This window comes from Acanthochromis polyacanthus, chromosome 3 (assembly GCF_021347895.1).
Source record: "Acanthochromis polyacanthus isolate Apoly-LR-REF ecotype Palm Island chromosome 3, KAUST_Apoly_ChrSc, whole genome shotgun sequence".
In the NCBI taxonomy this organism is placed as follows: Eukaryota; Metazoa; Chordata; class Actinopteri; family Pomacentridae; genus Acanthochromis; species Acanthochromis polyacanthus.
Window position 1 is genome coordinate 9,712,419 of NC_067115.1, and position 18,087 is coordinate 9,730,505.

Consider the following 18,087-nt stretch of genomic DNA (forward strand, 5'->3'; position numbering starts at 1 on the left):
AACAATGAGAATAAATGCAGAAAAAAAAGAAAAAAAAAATGGAGTTGGCCCACCATTCACAGCTATAACAGCCTCAACTCTTCTGGGAAGGTTTTCCACAGGGTTTATAAGCATGTTTATGGGAATTTCTGACCATTCTTCCAGAAGCATATTTGTGACATCAGGCACTGGTATTGGATGAGAAGGCCTGGCTCTCAGTCTCCGCTCTAATTCATCCCAAAGGTGTTCTTTCGGGTTGAGGTCAGGACTCTGTGCAGGCCAGTCAGGTGCCACACCAAACTTGCTCATGCATATTTTTATTAACCTTGCTTTGTGCATTGGTGCACAGTCATGTTGGAACAGGAAGGGCCCATCCCCAAACTGTCCCCACAAAGTCAAGAGCATGGAATTGTCCAAAATGTCTTGATATGCTGAAGCATTAAGAGTCCCTTTCACTGGAACTAAGAGGCCAACCCCTGAAAAACAATCCCACACCATAATCCTCCTCCACCAAACTTTTTACTTGGCACAGTGCAGTCAGGGAAGTACTATTCTCCTGGCAACCACCAAACCCAGACTTGTCCATTGCATTGCCAGAGAAGTGTGATTCGTCACTCCAGAGAGCATATCTTCAGTGCTCGAGAGTCCAGTGGCAGTGTGCTTTACACCACTGCACCCCAAGCTTTGCAATGCACTTAAAGATGCAAAGCTTGGAAGCAGTTGCTCGGCCATGGACACCCATTCCATGAAGCTCTTTATGCACTAATAGTCAATAAAGCTAATCTGAAGGCCGCACAAAGTTTGGAAGTCTGTAGCTACTGACTGCAGAAAGTTGGTGATGTCTGCACATGGTATGTCTCAGCATCTGCTGACCCCATTCTGTAATTTTATGTGGTCTACAACTTCCTGGCCGAGTTGCTGTTGTTCCCAATTGCTTGATTGCGGAATGTTTACGATTGAGGAAATTTCTCAAATGGACTTATTGCACAGGTGGCAACCTAGCATGGGACCACGCTTGAATTCACTGAGCTCCTGAGAGTGACCATTCTTTCGCAAATGTTTGTAGAGGCAGTCTGCATGCTTAGGTGCTTGATTTTATATACCTGTGGCCATGGAAGTGATTGGAACACCTGCATTTCATTACTTGGAGAGGTGCCCCAATGCTTTTGTCAATACAGTGTATCTCTCAGTTGCCTGATGGGTGGATTTGGTTTGGAAAATCAAAAGGAAGTTAAAGAAACAGTCCCATATCTAAGCAATTAAGTGTGAAATGAAATGTAGGGTTTCTGTTGACATTAATTCCTCAGGACGTAAGACCACTAGATGATTTTCAAAAGCAGAAAACTGAAAGAAAACTAAAGGTGAGACCTTCAAAAGAGGCAAAAATATACTTTTTGACAGTTCACAGTAAACCCAGAAAGCTGTCTGAAAGTATTCAACAGATCAACAGTGCAGTCATAATCACATCTTCACAGTAAGTCCAAAGGCGACAAAACCTCAGTGTTATGTGATATGCAGTGACTGTAACAGACATGGACGGAGGTTTGAGATCCAAAGCAGAGAGAATGGACGGAGAGTGTTAAGACTCACCAAACAAACAGTTTAACAGTAACACACGTACACCTGCATATTCAGGCATTCATCTGATACAGAAAAAAGAACAAAATATTTGAAAGAGACAAGAAACCAGCATGGTGACTAAATATATTAATTATTTATGAGTTTATTTATATGCTTATTTGGTACTTCTGAATTACACCTTGATTCACGTCTTTTGTATTTGGCAGTCAATTCATTTTTGTGACAAACATTAATGAAAGTGTATAAAATAACAAGTGTTGGATACTGGGTGCACACTGAAAACTACATATGCACTAAAACAATATTCTTCAACAAAAATGAATCTGAAATGAACAACAAGATACCCTAACAGTGGCGTTCTTCTGTTTAGATCTGGCAACAACAACCCTCTGGTCGACAAAAGAAGGAGTTTATCATTTAATCTTATAGACGCATAGTATTCTGCTGTGTGATGAGATGTGACTATATGCGTCTTGCAGCTAAAAATATTCTCATATTTATATTTGGTTGGTCAGAAGGTACAGAGAGCCAAAACGTTATTCTAAAATCAATACATCTTGGAATTAACTGTTCACGGAGCTCAGAATCCACTATTCAATCATATGTTAATACCTGAAGCGCTGTTAAGCTTTTGGAACAATGGAAAATCCCAAAATAGTTTACATATGCAACATACAAGTCCAAAAGCAGATGTCCTCAAAGTTGAGACGGGGATGTTAGAGTTTTGTCAGAATGAAAAAGAAGAAAAGACTCTACTCAGAGCTGTTTCAGTTTCATTATTTGAGCAAATTAAAGGCACTGTATCAAGGCACGCATTAAACAGTTGGAAAAGCTGTAAGATCATGGTAGTCAAAAGGAGTCACAACAAATCTCTTATAGGCAAGTGCCACCATTCAGCCAAAAAAAACCCACTTCTACTAGACATGGACGGTCTAGGAGACAGTATATAACAGTAAATGCCAGCCTGATGTTTATCACACATTTATCAGAAACAGAACATGAACGGGCCACAAATGACGGAGTAGGCAGTATTTCCTTGGGCATCATTTGGCAATAAAATATCATACTAACCTCTCAGCATATTGTAATTCAATTAGTTTGAGTGGACATGAGACTTCTTGTTTTTCTGGCCGAGTTTTCCTGTAGCGTGTGACAGGCGATCTTCTCCAATCACACGGCTTTTTATTGTTCATTTCAGATAATAACAATACTAAAGTGGGTGGTGTGGCAGTGGATTAAGCCTGACAGACATTAGTTATTCCGTTCAGTTGGGTAAATATTCTTCAACTATCATCCCGCTTACTTATGGGATCCCTCAAGACTCCATTTTAGGCCCAATCCTGTTTTCATTGTATTTGCTGCCATTTGGGCTTAAACATGAAATTAATTCTCATTGCTTTGCAGATGATATACAAATTAGACAGACAGTCCTTGCTGGAATGTTTCAAATATATTAAAACCTGGATTTCAACTTTCTCAGTCCTACAGAAAATAAGACAGAGATCGTTTTGTTTGGTCGACTGGATCTTTTGGATGACTCTGATGGCAGACTTGGCACCTTGGGTTCATATAATCAGTCTTCTGCAAAAAACCTTGGAGTGATCCTCCACCACTCCTTCAAATTTCACAGATCGACTAAGTGGGCAAAACTTGCCTTTTAAAATTAAGATTAAAGTTATATATGCTGTACTAACCAAGTGGTTAGACTACTGCAATTCTTTGCATGTGGTCCCAAATCAGACGTGTGCAGTTGCTACAAAATCCAGCTTCTTTGAACAGGGAAAATATACAACAGCAGTACTGGCCCACCTCCACTGGTTTTCTGTCTGTTGAGGACTGATTTGAGGAGTTTGTTGTTTGTCTTAAAGGTTTTAAATAGGTTAAACCTTGTTTAGCAAAACTTTCACATCATCATACCCCAGTTAAGCACTGAGTTGAACCAACCAGATGCTCCTGGATTTTCTTTGATCCAGGCATGGAAGTAGAGGCGACTGACCCTTCATAGTGGCTGCTCCTAATCTCTGGAAGCTTACCTTTTTAAATAAGAACTTCTTCGACTTTAGAAACCTTTAGGTCCCTGCCAAAAGGCCACATCTTATCTTTGGCATTCAATTACAAGTACAGTAATTTTTTTACAGTAACTTTGAGCTGCATGTAGACATCCGTGGAAGGACTCTTGCAGACTTGATATGGATATGGGATATGACAAAATTTACAACATGGGAACTCTCATGTACATGGAATGTATAATACCGGCCTTACAAATATGACTTACTCAGAAGGTTGGGGTTTAAAGGTGAACTTATGCATCAATGCTGACTTTAGGCTTAATTTTCACTACTGCAGCTTTAAAGCCCTTGGTGAACATGGGGATCTCTTTGGCTCATTATCTGGTTTGTCTGGGTCTGCACAGTTATACTGCATATGCCAGGGTTGTTGGCAAAATGTTGCACAACGCTGCAAACTGTTGACACTTGGATCTTCTTTTTGCTTCTTTCACAAGAGAAGATGAGTCACAATTAACAAAAGTATATAATCAAAGGCAACCATGTGCCATCAGACCCGACAGTCGTCAGTCTCCCTGCTTTATGTCATCAAAGCTGTCTTTTGAGCACCTCGGTGAGGAATTCGTTGATGACGACTCCAGCAGCAAGTATGATAGCCATGACCAGCAAAGTGAAGCCACGACGTAGAACCAGTTGCGTCACTGACAGAAGATCTCCCACTGTGGTGGTGGATTTAGTCTTGTCTGGAGTATCCACCTCTTGGTATGTGTGCTCCTCCTCAGCCCTCTCACAACCGGATGGAGAGTTGTTGACCTGGGTTTGGTTGTGATTAGAGTCTAGAGGTTTGAAAGAGAAGCTTTAGTATCAATGAGATAATGTAACATAATATGTGTTTCAGTTGATGTTTCACAGCTCACCTTTATTTTCCATCCCGACCATCTCTTTCTCTTCTTTAGTCTGGACTCCTGCTCGCACAAGAGCCTGATCAGAGACACAAGGGCAACGATTAAAGGCATGTTTTGGTTGTATAAAGAGTACAAAGCAATGCAGGTACGCACCTCTTGAGCAGCCTTCTTCCAATCAAGTCTGTACAAATATACGATGAAGACCACTGACTGCACGAAAACAGAAACTGTAAGTCCAGTCCACATTCCTGTCATAGAGGGAAGAGGAGACGGTCACTGACTTTCCTGAAAAAGCAGGTGAGGCTACATGGTGGTTCAAGCACATGATAGTCAATCCTTACCTACAACCCCCAACTTGGCTGCAAACATCAGGGACACACCGATGGGGAGGCCAATGATGTAATATCCCACCAGATTACACATAGCACCAATGGTCTGTTTTCCTGCTCCTCTGAGAACACCTCCAGTCACTCCCTGCCAAAAATAAACTCAGATTTGGTCAAATAATATCTTATACAGATTTGAAAAAAAGTTTAGAAACACTGCATATTATATGCATATTATGATATTCTTGAGTTTTCAATGACTCTGTTACGTCTCAATTGTCTATGATAGAATCATTGACACACATCCATCTTTGTCACAAAAACAGGCATACATGTTGGTTCTTTCATATATCTTTTGGGAATATGACAAAATCTGCTAGGTTAAAAATATACATACAGTCAGGCCAGTAGTTGGTTTAATGTCCTTTGGCCATCTTCACCTTAACTAGACACTTTTGGTAGCTGTCCACAAGCTCCTGGTTGTATCTTTGACCATTCTTCTTGACAGAATTGGTGCAATGAAACTAAATTTGTTGACTTTCTGACACAGATTTGGTGATAGGTTCTTTATGCTTTTTAAAGTCAGGACATTGGAGGACGAGTCTAAAAGCTTAATTCTACCTGGAGTTAACCATTTCTTTACCAATTCTGATGTGCGTTTGGGTCATTGTCTTGTTGAAACACCTAACTGCATCCAAGACACAACTTTCTAGCCCATGATATTGTATTAGATTTTCCTGGAGAATGTGAAGGTAATCCTCCTTCTTCATTACTCCATTTACTTAAAGTAAAGCATCAGTTCCACTGGCAGCAAAACAGCCTCAGAGCATAATAATGCCACCACCATGCTCGACAGGGTTAAAGGTCTCATCTTCTCTCCTCAAAACATATTTATGGACATTGTGGCCGAGTAGTTAAACTTCTGTTTCATCTGATGACAGAACTTCCCCCAGAAGGCCTTTTCTTTGTCCATGTGATGAGAAACAAACAACAGTCAATCCTTGAGATGCTGCTTCTAGAGGTAGAATATATTTCTTCATGGCAGCCTCTCAGCTCGCGTCGATGTATAGCACTGTGGACACTGACACCAGTGTTTCAGCAGTTTCTAATTTGTCTCAGACCTGCTTTGTAGTGATTCTTGTTGACTCCTGACCATCCTCACCAACTGTCTCTCAGCAGCAGGTGATAGTTTGTACTTTCTTTTTTGATCATGGCAGTGACACAACTGTACCTTACACTCTACACTTACAAATTGTTTGTACAGATGATTTTGGGATCTGTAGCTGCTATGAAATGGCTCCAAGTGACTTTCCGGACTTGTTCAAGTTAATGATTTGCTCTTTCAGATCTATGCTGAACTTCTCAAACTTTCCATCTGTAGTGTTTGCAGTCTAGTAAGTGCATCAAGCGGGCCCTGTTTTAATTTGCTCAGAGGAGCCACCAGCTGTACGAGAAGTTACCAGTGGGCCATACCACTAAGAAAATATGGTTAACACAATCTTCTACATCACCAAAACTTATATTTCAAGTTGCTGTATGTATATTTTTGACTCAGCATATGTTGTCACATTTACAGAAGACCTACAATAAATCTATGAACCAAAATGCATTATTGTTTTTTGCTTCATCATTAGGGAAATTAGTTATAGGAATAATTGGAAACTCAAGACTACCATAACACATGTGGGCTGTACAAGAGTATGTTGTGTCTGTATGTGTCACTATTAGGTTGAAATTCTGAATACTGAATAAAGATTGACACTTACCGCAGTGGCATCACCAAGATGCGTGAAAGCAAATACAGTCATGACATCAGAAACCCTCTGCAAAATCTCTCTAAAAAACAGACATACGGAGATTCAGCCCATCCAATCACTGTCTTTAAATCTAAAAAGATGGAGATTCTTTAAATCCCACCCTCGTCCCATAACAGTGTGCTGTACTGTCACTTTTTGAAAGTCTTTCAAAGCACCATTATCACAATGTCTTTGAAAGGCACATCATCTTAAAAAACACAAAAAAATCCCAAAAAACTAAAACAAAATTAACCATTTATCAAAGCTTGAAAGTGCAGAAACAGAAAAAACCCCACAAGATGCTCAATTTTCCAACAATCCTTATAGTAAATTAAAAGAAAAAAATCTGAGGTTAAAAAAATCTAAAGTTAAATCATGATATTTTGCCAAAATAACTTTATTTGACGAGTCACATTGAAAGATGTTTCAAAACTGAATCACTTGCTGCAACCACACTCTGCAAAAATACAAAAACAAAAACAAAAAATTGTGCTCCGTCACACAAATGTAGTCATTCCATTTAGTTGTCCCTTCTTTTATAATTTATGCCATTCTAACTGTGTCATGTTGAGTTTTCTGAGTTCTCTCTTCTTCTAGTCATTGTTTCATAGAGGTGCAGAATTTTACACTGCAGAGAAAAACTGAACCCACAGTGAGTAAAAATGTGACAGGAGCAGAAAATGTCCAGAAGCTACGTGGAGTACAGAGGTTTAATTAGGCACAGCTAAGTGAAACTGGGCAACAGATACAGTGAACTCTAGGAATGAATAGCTGCGTTTTATTTGGCTTCATCAATCAGGAGTTCAGTGTCTGTGAGGCGGCATGAAGGCGATGACCTGAGTTAATGTTTAACAGCCTGGACAACAACAAGGAACAACCGGCTGTGGTACATCGATTGCAACTAAAGAAACACAAAATAAGTGAATTATTCTCTCGCCATTAGATTTTACTTACGGCTCTGAGGTGAAAACGTATCCGATGACCTCTTTACTGAGGCCGAGACCAACTCCAACGAAGCACGCAATTATGACTGCAACAAGAAAGGCAGAAGATTTTATTTAAAGAGTTGAATATTAAACAAAAATGTAGTTTAAACCTGATTCTGTATGAAATCAAAGGAGAAAAATGATGAGAAAAGAGAGTCCAATTGTTTACAGATGTGGTTCTTACACCAAACCTGAGTATGTCATAACATCATCAAGAACACATTTATAATAAACTGCAACTGCATTTCATGTCATTTTAATTGATGCCAGTTGTCTGAAGAATACAATTAATCCACAGAAATCATCCTCACAAATATATGAATACAATCTTAATTTTCTGACAACCTTGCAGAATATTTCTCAGCACAGAGCTGCCACCTGTTGGTTAAATTTATGCCATTTACTCTGGTGACACAGAGCAAAAAACAGAAGCACTTTAGGATTGCCTGAGTCAATGTGACCCAGAATATTCCAAGTTTCTAATGAATGCAAAATTTCACTGTATTATTGCTGCATGTATGGACTCCTGTCATGCATTTCTCATGTATTATCATGCATTTTTGCAGATTCCGTCCCGGTCGTGGAACAGTAGACTAGCTCTTTACTCTTAAGAAGCTGCTGAGGGGATCATGGGAGTTTGACCTGCCAGTCCACATGTGGATCTGGAGAAGGCCTGCGACCGTGTCCTCTGATTGGCTCTGAGGAGGATACTGAGGGAATATGGGGCAGCAGGCTCGCTGATACGAGCCATTTGGTCCCTGTACATCCAAAGTGAGAGCTGTGTCCGGATACTCGGCACAAAGTCAGACACATTTCCAGTGGGTGCTGGACGGCACCAGGGCTGCCTCTCGTCTCTGATCCTGTTTGTGGTGTCCATAGACAGGAACTCCAGGTGTAGCCGGGGCATTGTATTGGACCGTCGTGGTGAAGAGGGAGCTGAGCCGCAAGGCAAAGCTCTTGATTTACCAGTCCATCTATGTCCCAACCCTCACCTATGGCCATGAGCTCTGGGTAGTGACCAAAAGAACAAGATCGCAGATACAAGCATGTGAAATGAGTTCAGAGATAGGGTGAGAAGCTCAGACATCCGGAGGGAGCTTGGAGTCGAGCCGCTGCTCCTTTGCGTTGAAAGGAGCCAGCTGAGGTGGTTTGGTAATCTGATTCGGATGTCTCTGGGAAGACTTCCTTTGGAGGTTTAAGGACGTCTGGAATGACCTGCTTCGTCAGCTGCCTCCCCAACCCCGGATACGCAGAAGAAAATGGATGGATATCATGCATTTTTTGTCTTCACAGACGCAAGTGCAAAGATGTTTGTTTTAGTGTGTTTTGTGACTTCAGGGTCAAATGTACAATCAGGTCCATAAATATGTGGACACTCCCATCATTTTCAAAATTAATGAAGAAATTCTAATTTTGTTCTTTTTCATTTCAGTCTATATACTCTCTATATACACTGTAATATAACTTTTGCTGTACCGCACAGAAGAGATTTTGAAGTTCACTTTCTTTCTAGTCATGGTTAAGATATTTCCTCAAAAAAAAAAAAAAGCTCAAAGCCTGCTGAGAATTCAAAGGGTTAATCTTAACAAGGCTGTTCATGTCACTTACAAAGTTGTACAGCAGCAGCATGTTTAGTAGTTGCATAATATCAGAACATTTGCTGCTGTAGCTAACAGCGGCTAACTGTGGTGTCTTCACAATCATGTGCGATATCAAATCAAACAGTTAAGAGGCGCTAAAAAAATCAGCAGGTGGTTCATTACTTTCTGTTCATATAACCCAGGAAACGTGTGCTGTATGTGTTGGTTCTTACATGCAGTGACGATGGGCACTTTACATGACAGCCTGGCTTGCTCGATGTTTCCTGCACCAAGAGCATTTCCAACCCGCACACTGGCAGCAGCTGAGAATCCCATTGGACTCTGAGGGGAGAAAAATGTCATGCAACTCCCAAAGGTGCAGTAAATCTGCAGGCAATCTACAGCTGAAGGCAGGAAACCGTTACCATGTAAGCTATGACTGTCAGCTGGTATATGACTGACTGGGCTCCCAGCTCCGCCTCACTGATCACACCGGCCAGGAACCCTCCGATTTCAAACAACCACCACTCCAAACAGAGCATGAGCATGCTGGGGATGGCCAGCTTAATGAAGGGTCCCCACTCCTGCAGACAGTCCATCGACCAGCCTGAGGGTCACAATACAACAGCTTTCATGCTTAGATACACAGATGCTGATGTGTTTGACAAACCAGTCAGATATTACATGCATTTTAGAAATCTCAAAATGGGATTAAAGTTCACTTGAAACACCTGCAGTCTCAAAAGTGATGCTGCGTCACCACTTTAACCTCTCCTCCACACCGCAGAACACAGTTAAAGAGTCTAACTAATTTTGTCAAACATTACACACTGGCATGTTTACAATCAGCAACCACTGGTGCATAAGCTGATGAAATTGTTGGACAGAAGGAGATATTTAAAGCAATTGACGAAGTTAAAGTTGAAGTTTTAACTGTTAGAGATGAGAAAGTGACAGAACTGACCTCCCCACGTGGCTTTGTGCAGCCCTCTGACGCAGATGTAAACAAATAAGAACACAGCGAGCACATACTGGGAGATGGCGTTTGCTGCTGCAGATCCACTGGGAGATAAAAACAGAAGATTTCAGAGCAAAGAAGAAATGAAGACAAAAAAACCCCACCTCAAGTCAGCTGTTATCAGACTACATCTTACTGTATATACTTTCATGTTCAGATTCATTTTAATTCTTATATTTACAAAACCTGCATCCTCAGAACCGGACAGCTCAGTTTCACGAGATGAACACAACTAAAATTAGAAATTAAAATTATGATTTAAGCCATCATATAACATTCATTGCATGTTTGAATTCAAGAGAGCTTTTAATTTACTCTGTATACCGTGTACATCACATTTAATAGACCAGATGGCTGGTTAGCTGGTTCAACAAAACCTAAAAGCCCAGTCAGAGATAGTCAGTGTCATGACAGTTTACTTAATTAACTTTTGATGATAACAAGTTTTCTGATCCTGCAAAAGAACTATAAAAAGTGTAGTCTGCACAAAACAGACCAATCATGTGCTGCCTGCCACACACCAGACACAGGTTCTTTTAATACTAAGATCAGGTGTTTAAAAGTGCTGCTACTGCAAAAGATGCCAGAGAGGAAAGCTGGAAAAAAAACTGTCTATTGTGTCAATGAATAGATTTATTTTATCACTCAGTGACTCTCAGTGCAGTCGCTTGTTTCTATCATGACAGCTGCACATTAGAGCTCTTAAACTTCCTTCATACTACAAACTGAGAAAGTGCATATTAGTGTGACACTGAAATATAATGAAGGGAATTATTATAGTTTTTGCCAAATCAAAGTAATATTAATTGTATTATGTGAAAAATACCAGCAGACCGATTCATTTTTTAATCTGTGTTCCTTTAGCGCGAAAACCAGCAGTATAAAACAAATTCTGCAGAAAATCAGGACCAAATGTAAGACGGTTATGTATTTTCTGCATCACCAATTTAATGTATACAGTTTGTGCTGCTGCAGCTTCACAGATTTATTCAACAGAAAAACTAACATTTAGCTAAACAGGTTTGCAAAAGCAACGTGCTCTATCAGCTGATCACTCATAAAGAAACATCTGGAGAGAAATCGATGAAAGGACAACACTTCATACAGCTGTTTTAAATTCCAAACTCCAAACAGAACCTCAGGTTGACTGTGCAGCGTCAGTTACCATGGTGACCCAGCAGGTTCATGACATTAAAAATTGTGAGTTTGGGCTCAACACATTTTGCTAACACATTAATTTTGCTTCACAGTGCACTCCTCTTAACATGGACTGAGATTTATAGTAGAATAATAAACAATACAACATAATAATGACGCAGCAAAACTTACAGCACACCCATGTCCAGACGATACAGGAGGACATAGTTGATCACTGCATTCAGGACATTTGCAATCGCTCCAGTTATAACCTGAGGCCATATAATTCCCTGTAAACCACAGCACAGCCTGGTGTAAGTGTTAATTTAATATATATAATAAATACATATTATTACCTTTCATCATGTTTGCATTGTGTTGAGAAACTACACCTGATTTTGGAGATACCTCCCCTGCAGCTGGTACATGAAAGCAGCCTGAGGAGGGAAAATAGAAAATTGCATCAGAATCTCTTTGACTGAAGCAAACAGAAAATTATCCCCGACACAGGGCAGCTTGGAGCTAAATGTTAAGAATCTCACATAAACAATGTTAGCATGTTGATGTTTAGCAGACGCAATGGTTACCATGTTTACCGTCTTACTTCAATATTTCAGCATGCTAACACGTGCGGATTTGCATTAAACATACACAGACGGTTGTTTTTGGTATAATATTAAACTAAAGTTAGTGTTATATGAATCTCTGAACCAACTCTGATTCTAAACAAGCTGTATTTGTGTTTCATTTCAAATCATCATTGACCTTCTGCTCGACCACCTCTGATTTAGTGCATAAAATATGGATATTTATGTGATATCTGTAAAATCTTAGCCTGATATATCAAATACTTTTTAAGATATTTAAGAAATCTCCCCCATGGATCCATTTTTTTAGCATTTTGTTTTGTTTTGTTTTTGTAAATTTAAATTTGAGGCTGTTTGAACAACAATGTCTCAGAATTAAAAACAATAAAGCCTGAGGTTTCACTGTTATTTCTCATCATGTTCTTGATTCAGCACATGTAATATTAGACAAGTAGATCAAATAATCTCTGGGTAAGTTGGAATTTGAAAAACAATGAAGTTGTAATGGAAAGTCCCACTTTTGAGCCACATTAACAAAAAACAAAGATCATGCAGAAGTCAACTTGTGACGTTTTCTGAATCATATGTAGCTGCATGTAGCAATAATACAAAACCAAACATACACTGCACTTTATATTGTGAAACGCTTGGTCCCAATAGTGAAAATATTTTACTTTTGTTGAACTTTATCAACTGTTTTTCAAAGTGTTTTTTTTTCATTTCAGTTTCAAGCTTTAATCCTTTAATAGTTGGTAGATATTGTCATCCAAACAAATTTCAACACATGAAAAAACACATTAAAAAAAACAATTGTAGTTTTTGATGTATTAAAATAAAACTTGACAAATACCTTCATAAAACTGGTTAGATCACCATAAATGAGACACTAAGTTGTAAATTAACTTGTTAATCAGCTGTGAAATTGGTACTGGTCAGGCTTGTGTCTCCCAGCTGTGGATTTTCTTTTTGCAGTGTGAGAAGATGAAATTAGTCATAAAAAGTGCAACCTGATTGGCTGGTAAATGAGGATGTTATGAGTGAGACTAGTCAATCAGCCAATCAGAGGCAGAGTGGGACCGATAATTTCTTTGCCACCCTACGGAGCAACATTTTGCCTCTCGGATGGGTTCAGAACCAACATTTGTCTGCTTAGCATAAGTCCCAGTCCCAGTTTTCAAATAATAGATGAGCCCGGTTTGGTGTTGAGTCATACATTTCCAGGTCTTCGGGACTTTTTTCAGGGAATTTTTGGACCTGTGATTTTAATAACAACCCAAACTGCTGTGAGTGTGATGGAAAAAGAGTGCCTGAATCCATTAAAGTCAGTAGGTTTCACTGTGTGGAAACCATGAAAAATTGCACAAAACTAAACAGAAGTCGATTAAAATCTAAATCAACCCAATCATCCTTGAGTCTTTTGCTCAGAAACATCAGCGTCTACAACTCACCGGCAGAGACGGCATGAAGATCATCACATAGAGCTGGGAGAGTCTTCATGCAGAAAGACAAGCACAACAAACATCCAACTATTAGACTGTGACGTAAGAATCTACATCACAGGCATACAGGATGAGGTTATGAAACATGAGGTTAAATGTTTTGTTGAGTGTTGTTTCAAGAAACCTTTACGTAGAAATCAAGATCAATCATTCACAACCAAACTACTGGACGAACCTCTGGAAGGCACGAATCTGCACAGTGACGTAGATCTAAACCAGAATCTGGCTAATAATTTTTTACAAGTCAAAACTGGTGAAGAGGGCACTGCTCATTCTTGCAGAAAACTGGATTTAATGTAGCTAAAACTGACAATGTTTGACGATTACTTATTTCCTGAGAGGAACCAAAAAATGAAGAGACACATAGCAAGGGTTAAAGTTTTGATAATCTCCCAGATGAATAACACATGCCCTCACATTATTTAGCAGTCAGAACTGAAATGATAGGTTGCTATGGGTGCTGCAGACAGTAAGAAGCAGCACACTGACGATTAGCAGATCTGCTAAACAAATATTTCAAAAGAACATTTGATCAAATCATTACGTGTGTCAACCTTGAAAGAACTACCACCCAATTCTGCAACAATTTCCCAGAGTATTTCAGCAACTTCAAGCTCAGTGGTTCATAATTCTAGGTTGTTTCTCACCACCCACATGGTCAAAAGCGCTAAAAACTTACACAAAGTTTTCTGCAACGTATAACGCCAGCTGACAGATAGAGCTAGCGGCTAGTTGGTTATCACAGAGAAGCATTTAGCTGTGGAAAGATTTTTGCTCCCATTGGACAAAACATTTATTAGGTGGATGCATCACAATGCCATCTGCATCTCCTGGATGTGCAAATAAGCAATTGTTTGCTGAGGAGTTTGTTCTATCTACACTTAAAATGGAATAATATAGCACTGTTAAGACAACAGCTTGTTTTTGCTGCTGCAAGTGGACCTAAAATAGGTTATTGCAGGTGGAATGTAGAGGCGTCCTTAGACCACTAATTTAACCCTCTGAACCCCAAAACCTGCCAGAGGGATTGAAAGGCGTGTTATTTATTTAAAATGGCCAAAATTACAACATTTACCAGGGCCACAAACTAACAAAAAGAGTCTTTCAAATTACAGATGTATCTTGAACTACTCCTGTACGACATGCCGTCCCACAGGACAACTTAACCAAATCTATGATTAAAACTGAGATATTTAGTCAAAAACAAGTTACTCTATAATCCATAATTTGATCTAACCGGATTTTGTGAAAAACAAAGAATTCTACACTCCTCAGTTCAACTATGAAGCCATAAATGGTTCAGCTGTGATCAGAAGTCATGTGACAAAAATTCAGAGATTTCTTGATTAAACTGCAGCCAGTGTTTACGCTTAGCCTCAAATATGGGAACAAATCAAAAATGTATGTAGCAAAATATCTTCAGTGTAGAGCCACCGTGTATTTGCAGGACTTCATGTTGCAGTGAAAATGAGTCCACAGTGAGCAAAAATGTGACATGAGTAAAAACACCAAGTGTTCAGAGGATTAACATGCACAAATGATCAGAGGATTCAAGTTCAAGTTGAGCAGCGTCACTGAATGAGATGCTGCAGGAGGATTAACAGGGCTGACCTGGCCACCTCTGGACTCTGTCTGACAGCCAGTAGAAGAGGTTCGGTGTTGATGAGGACCGCCCAGCAGGGGAAACAGGCCAGCAGCAGAATCAGAATCCCCCTCTGGAGAATCACGCCGACACGCTTCAGGTTACCGCTCCCATATGTCTGTGGGGAACAGCAGAGTCCACGTCACAACAAAGGACGACTGATCCAAGAAAAGTCACTCGATACTAAAGCTCACTGCTGAGCTGTTTAGAAGGAAACTGCAGGACAACATGGGAACCCAGCAGTCCTGTTTGGTTGGATAAATAAAGCGAAAGAACAGCCTGTGGTCAGGACTCTACCTGAGATATGAGTGTATCACACGTTAACGACAGACCGGTGCCAATGGAAATACCGGTGACGTTCACTACCTGCAAAGCGAGAAAACACATGAGATTTACAGCAAAATATTGTCAGTAACAGCTACATAAAACCAGTGCTGACGATTCTCCTCACCGCAATCGATAAGGAAACTGCGGCTAGTTCGGTTTTCCCCAGATGACCACAGAACACCATGCTGACGAAACTGAGCATGAAGACCATCAGCTGGGAAATGACCTGAGAACAAAAACAGCATCCACAAAATCACACAAAAACATGGAAAGAAAAGTAAATCTTGACATGAGGCATCAGAATTTTGGGCAAAGATTCAGCAGCCTTTAAAATATATCCAGTATTTGAGGAAACCTGTGTTGTTGTGGTTTCTAGCATCTGTCGAGATGATCTGACATCTATTTGAAATAAACAGTCTAAGCAAAACCAGGAATCAGCTGATTATTTGATCAAATTTTCCAGGTTATCAGTGTAATATTTATAAAAACAGATTCCCAATTTTTCCAAAAGTGTTATTTTAGCATCAATGGCAAATCAATACTGAAGGAAAAATGTTGAACATTTTTCATTTAATTCAACATGTAAAACCTAAATAAGCAAATTTTTGTGCTGGAGCTTTTCCTAATTTTTTAATTTGCACTACAAATATCTGTATTGTTCCTAAATATTGACTATGTGTTGTTGTTTTTTTTACTAACATCTGATGAAATGAAAACTTGATGACCAGCTGATGGAAACAAACAAACTGGTAAACACACAACACAAAGCAGTACTATGATGATATGAATAACTATTTTTTAAATGAAAAAAATTAAATAAAAAGATAAAAACAAATCTTTTTGTCTGCTACATTGAATTAAACAAAAATAAGAAATGTTTCTTTTTAATATTACAGATTAAACTGTTAAATTCAAGTTTAATACTGCAAAAATATTTCTAAAGTTGGATGAAAGCTTTACAGTGCCCAGGTTTGTTTGTTTTAACCAGAGTATTATCTATCTATCTATCTATCTATCTATCTATCTGTCTGTCTGTCTGTCTGTCTAATTTTATGAACTATGGCAATACTTTACAATATTTTTGGTGCCAAAACTGCTGGAATATTACAATTTTATGTTTTATTTATGTATTTCCTTTTTTCATCTTCATGTTTAATACATGGAATGAATTTCTGCCAATTTGATTATTGCAAATCTGCATGCAGCACCTTATAAACTTAAAGGATAGGAGCCTTATCTGTATTATAATGAGGCCCCCATGTTAAAGAGGGGCTGCAAGTAAATAAACTAAAGATTTTAGTTCACCTTGTAATGAAACATGACACATTCTGCAGTAAATGATGAGTGCTTCCTACTAATACCAATGAACAGAGGGGGAGGATTAGTGATGCCAAATGGATGAGAGCTTTTAATACAGGTTTATTTTACGTCTGATAATAAAGAAACAGAAATAAAACATCTGCGGACACACCTATAAGAGACTGATACAGTAACTGATTCCAATCACTGTCCAGACACATGAGAACTTCTCCGTTTACGCAGACAAATGACGCATCATCTCACCACTGGTCCCGCGAGTTGGAGAAGTTGCAGCAGCTCGTTGCGGTACAGCGGCGGGATGCAGCCGCAGATCCTCCTCGGACAGCAGCCACGAGCTCCACCGGAGTCCCCAACACACGATTCAGCCGCTTTTAGATCCTCTTTGGCTCCATCTGTGGTTTTACCAGAAGCGTCCATGTCTGAGCGAACAGCGTCTCCGGCCGGACTGAATCCTGCGGCGGTGAGGAGCAGAAGGAGGCTGCAGGACTCAGAGTTTGGGTTTAACCCAGCAGAGGAGGGAGATACACGTGTTTATAGACTGAGGAGGGTCCAACTCCCACAGCAGCATGTGCTCAGCCTGGTGATGCATTCAAGCGCACACTGTGGGGGTCAGGTACTGGCACAGGTCCAGTAAAAACAAAAAAAACAAAAAAAAAACAAACCCTGTCCTGCAGAGCTGTAAACACGGTGGAACAATATGTGTGCCTTTGTTTGACAGCAGTATTTATAAATACATGGATACATCCAAGTGATAAAAACTACAAGTTAAACACTTTTCAAGTGTAGTTAGGTTATTAACATGCAGACACAGAAGTGCAGAATAAAATATATGATGAAATATAGAGATAAAGAAATGTCTAAATACAAAATAAATACATGTAGAAATTCATGCATGCACAAGAAACAGAAATAACAAATAAATAAATACAGAAATGCACGCACACATAAACAAAGGTAGAAAAACACAGTTGTAAAAACAGAGATTAGTCAATCTATTATACATAAATGTAGAAATTCACACATAAACAAATACGAAAAGCAGACTTACGTTCATACACAATGCATGTATAAATAATAAATGTAGAAACACAGAAATGAATAAATGCATGATAAATAAATGTAGAAGTACAAAAACTAATTTGTTTTGTTTAGGAATTTATAAATGTAAACCTAAATGTAGAAAACATAAATATAGAAATGCAGAGATTTAGAAATATATAAATACAGAAATGCAGAAATAAATAAGTATAGAAATACATGCAAAAACAAATACAGAAATGAATACAGAAAATTTGAAATGTAGAAATACAGAAATGGATAAATAACAAACATATGTAGAAGTGCATACATGAACAAATACAGTAAATGTATAAATACATAAAATAAATACATGTAGAA

General features: G+C 39.1%; 1 protein-coding gene across 1 annotated transcript; it reads right to left on the reverse strand.

The window, feature by feature from the left end:
- Positions 1-1,686: 1,686 nt before the first annotated feature.
- On the reverse strand, positions 1,687-17,368 carry LOC110954764 (multidrug and toxin extrusion protein 1-like). Its single transcript, XM_022199446.2, has 16 exons — positions 16,933-17,368; positions 15,494-15,595; positions 15,340-15,408; positions 15,012-15,160; positions 13,350-13,392; positions 11,707-11,751; positions 11,507-11,604; positions 10,124-10,221; positions 9,585-9,766; positions 9,393-9,501; positions 7,548-7,623; positions 6,564-6,633; positions 4,813-4,945; positions 4,625-4,719; positions 4,484-4,547; positions 1,687-4,402 (listed from the first exon to the last, which is right to left on the reverse strand). The coding sequence occupies exons 1-16, from the start codon at positions 17,104-17,106 to the stop codon at positions 4,155-4,157; spliced, it is 1,755 nt and encodes a 584-aa protein (XP_022055138.1). The 5' UTR covers positions 17,107-17,368; the 3' UTR covers positions 1,687-4,154.
- Between the last annotated feature and the right edge of the window lie 719 nt (positions 17,369-18,087).

Bases quoted from the DNA above. Each gene is read 5' to 3' on its own strand.
- LOC110954764 (XM_022199446.2), bottom strand. From the start codon at position 17,106: ATGGACGCTTCTGGTAAAACCACAGATGGAGCCAAAGAGGATCTAAAA. The intron at 11,605-11,706 runs GTGTAGTTTCTC...TGTGGTTTACAG, and splicing joins GGAGGTATCTCCAAAATCAG to GGAATTATATGGCCTCAGGT. The intron at 4,946-6,563 runs GTAAGTGTCAAT...TATTTTTGGCAG, and splicing joins ATCTTGGTGATGCCACTGCG to GGAGTGACTGGAGGTGTTCT.